This window comes from Raphanus sativus, chromosome 9 (genome assembly GCF_000801105.2).
Source record: "Raphanus sativus cultivar WK10039 chromosome 9, ASM80110v3, whole genome shotgun sequence".
NCBI classification, from domain to species: Eukaryota; Viridiplantae; Streptophyta; class Magnoliopsida; order Brassicales; family Brassicaceae; genus Raphanus; species Raphanus sativus.
The window spans coordinates 21,217,905-21,224,704 of record NC_079519.1 but is presented as its reverse complement, the minus strand read 5'-3'; the positions used below and the strand labels follow the sequence as shown (position 1 = coordinate 21,224,704).

Here is a 6,800-nt window from a genome sequence, read left to right as displayed (position 1 = left end):
ATTACTATTTATATATGTAAAAATTATTAATTTATGATTTCACTGAACCTTGTAATTTCTTAAGATTTTTTTAATGTTTTATTGAATTATGGAGTTTTATTGTATGCTGATGATTTCATTTCGTAAAGAAAAGGTATATTTGATTGACAGTACAAGTAGAATATAAGTATGGTATCTAAGAACAATAACGTAAGTATACCTATCTATGATTCCTTAGCCCTTTTCTCAAAAAAAAAAAAAAAAAAAAAAAAAAAAAAACAATAACGTAAGTAAGTATGTAAAGTATATAATTGCTAAGACTTCGGATTTCCCTCTAGTTGTCTTGGTTTTTTTTTTCAGCTCGACATGGGCCATCTTTTGAACTCGGCATGCCTCATTGCTCGCACATAGGCAGGAATGACTTGAAGCCACTGGTTCTCGCATATGTACTGTGTGTTTAATATGAGCCACATCTTCTATTTACAGGCTAGGGAATAATGTTTTAGCCGGAAACCAAGCCAGAATGGACGGTAGGCAGCATGAATAGTTGATCTCACGTAATTTGAGTGATTGTCTGCTTGGGAAGCGAGTTTGAACTCAAGTCCATAGATTTTTGAGAAGCCAAAGCCAGAGATATCTTCGGGGAATCAAACTACACCAGAGGAATACTAGTGCTGTGTATTCTGGGACCTGATATAATGATTTTGTCTATATATATATATATGAAGAGGATGATGCAAAAGATGGAGATTTTCTGACCATTGGCAACTGATTTAAACAAAAAAAAAAAATCAAGTTGAGTTGAAAAAGAATGTATGCATGATAAGTTTCAGTTGAAACCATAATTCCCTGAACCGTACGGCAATGCCAAATAGATAGCATCTAATTAATGATAATTTAGATGCACAAAAGCTAATTTATTTTAAGGTCGAGTGGGGACTTAAAAAAACAAGGAAATTAATCCATACACAAGCCGCAAAACACTGTTGTAGTCTACTTGTGTTGTTGCAAACATAAATTAAAGTGTCACGATAAAAGTCCAGGGATAGTTTAAGGCAGGCGAATTAACATATAGAGACGAAAGAAAAAAAAAAGGGTGTTCAGCGCAGAGGAAGTGGTTTTAATCGAGTCGTCCAAGTTATATCCGGCTGCGAGAGAGAAGAAAGTAGATGTGTTAGGACCAAATTGTTGTCAAGAGAGAAACTATAGTTGTCATCAAGTAGTGATTTTACCAAGCAAACCGGATAGAAGTCTAGGTTGTGAGCATCAAATAAATGTAAACCAGTGAACTGGAGCGCAAAACGAGGTCCACATTCCTGCAAAAATGAAAAAAAAAGGAAATGATACAATCAAAAACAACAAACTCTCAAATTTTCGTTGATGCAAAAACAGATAAATTATAAGGGTCTGGTGTATTGAAAAGCTACCCTTTATCAGCATGGGAACACTAGGAGGAGGTTGTCCTTCAACGGTTTCCTTTTTGAAGTAACTAAACAAAGAGAAGAAGAAAGAATTATTTTTTTTGGTTCTTTAAATATAAAAATCCCACAAGAGATAAAGTGGTTACCCAGAATGTCGGAAAAAGATATAGTTTTTTTGCTTCTCGAACCATGCAATACTCCTTCGACCACGGACAGGAGGGACACAGGGGAAGAGAGCTTGTATCATTCTGAAAAAAAAAAAATAAGAACGAAATTATAAAGATGTGCGAGATACAGAGAAGAAAAAGTATATGTAGTATGAAATAAAAATTGTACTTGGCAGTGCCAACACTGGCAGGAGACTCAAAACCTCTCATCTGAATACTCGGGTAGAGGGCACTAATGGGATCAGACCGATTCTTCAAATACCCCCCAAAAAAAAAACAAGGTTGGAGCTAAAATTAAGCAAGGCAGACTAAAGAAATAGACAAAGATATATATACACATATATACCGGAATATCCTCCCGTGGGACGAGATCAATAACCCTAAACACAGCGGTGGCATTATTCAGCAAGTTTAGGATATAGATTATATCTGCAGCAAACAACACCACAAAGCAAGAGATATGAGGAGAGGGTCTATACATATACAACCGGAGAAGGAGAAGAAACACGAACCCTCTCTGGGAGAATTTGAACGAGCGAGGATGAGAGATGTACAATCATTCTTTCTCGCTAATGCTATGATCTGTGCCGTGTTGTTTAGAACAAACAAATATAGACAAAACAAACACGTTTAGACGCTAGCTAGAAGGAAAATATTACAAAACTTTGAAACCAGTGTTAAAGAGTTTAAGACACTAACAGAATCAAGCATTTCGTTGGGCTCTCTGGTCATGTATTTAGAATTGGGGAACACCGCTTCCATCTCTCTCGCAAGAAATGGTCCCCTCTCAGGATATCGTGTCTGAGCATATGACCAAAACAAAGAGACACGCCAGTCATGGATCATAACTACTTAAATTAAACAAGTACTATAACTTGTTAAGTAGGCCTTACAGAAGATGGGGACATATGGTAGGTAGTGATCAAGGTTTTGGGTTTGATTTCACCACTCAAGATCTTATCTGTTTCCTCCCATTTAAATCCTGCCCAGAGCTGCCAAAAACAGAAAACAACACAAGACTTGCTCAACACGGTTCTAAAAGCTGAAGAAGTAAACATACAAATTTAGGAGAACTACCTCATCATCATCCAGGCTCGCTATCTTCCTCGGGATCTTCCTCTCTGGCTCTTCCATGGCCGTTTCCTCCTTCATCTTCTCCGGCTGTCTCTCTCTATCTCTCTTACTCTTGGCAGTTAGGTTTTTCACCTTTTATTTATTCACATTTCAATGGGCCCGCTTTGGGCTCACCAAACCCAACTCTGCTCAGTTACTCTTACTAAACCGGATCCGATCGTGTTTCTTCGAATTTTGTTCCAATTTAACTCAATTGCGTCCGACCAAAATCTCTCAAGTTGGTCTGGTTTCTTAACATTTTTCTTGGTTTGTAAATCTTTTTCTTAACATCTTTTAAGACCAAAACAAGATTTAATTATAATCCTTGCACCAGATATATTTTTTGATATTTATAAATCTGTTTTGAAATTTTATTTTTCTTGCTTTTATAATATTTTATAAATTTTGGAGGAAAATACTATTGTTTTAGTTTTGCATGGAGTAATTTTGTTTTTGTGTGATTTATTTTGTATTAACTGTGTACTTTTATAACAGCTTTATTTGAGTTAATTTATATTAATAGACAAATAGTACATAAACATCCAATTTATGAATAATTCAGACTGATTGATATATTTAATTAAAATATAAAATAATATATGCCCCTTGCGTTGCAACATGTTTTTTTGATGTTTTAATATAATTAAAATATAAAACAATAAATTGTTTTACTATATTTTTATAATTGTCTTTTTTTGCATATGTTATTTGAAAATTATTTTATTATGTTTTTGTTTTTTGTCGGCAAGAATTATTTTATAGTTAAAAGTTTGTTTTCACATATAAGCTCAAGTTAATATTTGTATTTTATAATCATGGTGCATAAATGAATTGTTATAAAATTTGTATTTACGATTGGAGAAAATATTATACCTAAAAGCTTAAACTTAACACAATCCGAAATAAGAAATCGAATGAAAAGTAAGAAAAAAATTGAAAGTCAAAATAATGTCAATCGAGTCAATGATAACATTATACACGTTCATATGTACTAATTTTATTTTTTAATAAATAAGTTTTTGTAAAATTTTATTTTGCTAGGATTATTTAAAAATTTAAAATATTCTATTTATAAATCTCCTTTTTATTTACCATTAAGAAAAATACCACTAAATATATACTCTTTTACATTTTTGTTTAATTTTTTATAAGAGCATATCACTAAATAATTAAAAAATACTACTAAATAATTATTTTTGGTTATTAATAAATAATTTAAAAAATAAATATTTTTACAATTTGTATCAATGCTAATTTTACATTTCTTTTGTAATTAAATAATTTTTAGAATCATGTTCATCATCAAATACTCACTTAAAATTATTATCAAATAAATTTTTATAATTATGTTTTTTTAGGATTTAAAAATATAATACAAATTCTTTTGTTTAGAAATTATTTTTTATAGAAAATAAAACAACTATCTAATAAATTTTATTTAATTAAGTGGATATTAAATAAAAAATATAGGAGTGTATTTTGTAATTTATTCTAATTTTGTGTGGTATGTATTAAAAAGATTTTCTTTGCAAAAGTGAAGGAGTAAGTAAGCAGTTCGGATAGGATCGACTAACATTACCGAAAAAATTGTTAACATACTTTTACAAGAGGATTTTATCGAAAACGTAAGCTCTAGAACCACAAGAACCCTTCGTTAGAATCAGATTCCAATTCGATTTCTTGTGGATTGGATGATGGAAAAACCAGCAGACTTGAGAAGTTACCAGTCTCCCTCCTAGGAAGAAGACAGTGGTAAATGGGTTTTGACTGTTAAATATATCTCTGATGGCAGTTTTTGTTGTTGTGATTTTGTGTTATATCCCTTGAGTTCTTATCGGACCCATTATGATGCCATTAGGTCGGGCTACACTTCAAGGAATCCTGGGCATACACAAAAGCAGGGCAGAGAGTCTCTAAGCAACACATAGTTTGTGCATTCCAATCCAGTTCCAACAATGCAATTTTCGGACCGAGAAAGTGGAACTGCTTGACATTTCATTAAAGCTTGATTCACGTCATTCCCTCTTTAATAAAAAACAAGACATGCGATCCAACATACCGAGGGAACCGCAACCAAAAGTCTTGAATTGAGCATCGATAATATGACCAGATTCATCATCGACTCTGGTCTGGAGCTTCTTCACGTCTCCACAGGTAGGACTCCCACCAATCATGTACCAACATTGGGATCACTTTTATTGAATGATCTAACGTTATGAGGTTTCCTTTAATGGTCTACTACATTCTAATGATCATCCTGTCTAGCCAAGACTTGGTATACCGTAGGATTTCTTGAAGATTGGAGTCCTAGAAGAGCCCTTTTTGCAGTTTTGATTACTAGCATCATCGTTTCGAAAGATGAATCAAGTTATTGAAATGTTTGAGTTTATTGAAGTTTATCATATATCGGATGAGATATATATACACGATGGATGTCGAAGGAAGCCGTCTTGATAACGTGACATGACTTGGCATTTAAGTTGCTCGAGTCGTGACATGGTCATAGAGATGTGTATGTAGGTATTTACATTGTTGAAAGTAAATAACAGGTTGAAGCACTAGTGCTAAGGGCGGGTCAAATCTAGTCTATATATCTATATTATTAAAACTGAAGTACCTTTTAGTAATGTTTGGAAACACGGATAAAATTTTAAATGAGGACTGTTTGGTAACTTGGATAGCAGTATTTTTGATACTTTCTTTTATTTACACATTTAGCTATTATATTTACCATAAATTATATACTTCCTTTCTATATCTTTTTTATTTACACATTCTGATTCTGCAATTGTATTTATAATCAATTTAAATTAATCAGTTACATTTCCAAAGTTTATCTAACCAAATCAATATTTATATATTCACCATTATTAATATTGTACGAATATTAACTAAATTGCATGTATTAAAAGGAGATAACATTTTTCATAGGATTAACTAAATCATCAATTTACAAAACATAAAAAACATACATGAGATTTTTTTATAAAACCAACGATCTAAAAATTTATGTTGAACATAAATTAAATCGAACACCCGCACGGGTGTGCGGGTTAAGTTCTAGTATCCTATTAAAAGTGAAGTACAAATGAAAACTTACCCTTAATTTATTTTAGTATTTACAGAATTTTCATTGAGATTAATATCCTTAAATGCTATTTCATTAATGGTATTAACCAAAACAGTTCTACTGGTTTCATTTTATAATCTTGACAGATTTTGGTTTGCAGTTAATAGAGCATTCTTAACCCGATTAAATTTTGGAAATTCTTTACATAATCGATACAAACATTAATGAAGAAAGCATCGGATAGTTGTTGCCGGGAGATGGAGGCTCTTACAGCTCTGTCGCTGCTGGTTCTTGTCTCCGGGAGGTGGAAGCTCCTGCAGTTTTACCGTCGTCGGCTCTAGTCGCCGGGAAGGGAAGGCTTTCACAGCTTCTCGACGCCGGTTTTAAGTGTATTTTCTTCTTCTTTTTCTTTTTAGTTTCAGTTGCTAGTGTTTGTTCCTGATTATAGATCGGGTGGTTCTCTATGAAGTCTGCTCTTCAAAACTTCAATTATACACCGCCTCTTGTTTCTAACCTGAAACCGTATCGATTGACGGTGGTGATGGATCAACTGCAGTTGGTTTCTCAAGTGACTTCGTAGGTCGTGGTTGGCGTGTGATGGTCATGTCGGCCTGGGATCCGGATGAGATTGCGATTGATCGTTTTGATGCTCTCCAGTGAAGGATCTCAGGCGACGTTGGTAGCGCAGAGGCGAGTTCGAGATGGTGCGGCGTCGTGAAAGTCGGTAGGCCGCGAAAAATAGGGTTGGAAAACCTAGGGTTGTTGGGTATAAGCTTGAGGCCCAAGTTATTTTAGTTTTTTAAGTTGGGCCGGATTATTGGGTCCTTGTTGTAAACTGTTTCGGAATGGGCTTGGTCTCTTTTAATTAAAATTTTGAGAAGGAAAAAAAACATTTTTTTTGGGTCAACCTGTTATATGAAATCAATATTCATTTTTTATGAATATAATAACAAAAGCTTTAGTCATTTTGTTTCTCTAATATTGCATCTCACATAAATTGTTATTGAAAATCATTTCTTTTATGAATATAATAAAAGTTTTAGTCATTTC

The 6,800-nt window shown here is 33.2% G+C and overlaps 1 protein-coding gene across 1 annotated transcript; it reads right to left on the bottom strand.

Annotated features, from left to right (window-relative positions):
• Positions 1-881: 881 nt before the first annotated feature.
• LOC108825944 (uncharacterized) lies at positions 882-2,750 on the bottom strand. The gene is made up of 10 exons (XM_018599311.2): positions 2,645-2,750; positions 2,461-2,559; positions 2,267-2,368; positions 2,080-2,149; positions 1,914-1,996; positions 1,737-1,819; positions 1,547-1,648; positions 1,407-1,468; positions 1,212-1,295; positions 882-1,127 (listed from the first exon to the last, which is right to left on the bottom strand). The coding sequence occupies exons 1-9, from the start codon at positions 2,717-2,719 to the stop codon at positions 1,246-1,248; spliced, it is 726 nt and encodes a 241-aa protein (XP_018454813.2). The 5' UTR covers positions 2,720-2,750; the 3' UTR covers positions 882-1,127; positions 1,212-1,245.
• Positions 2,751-6,800: the final 4,050 nt, after the last annotated feature.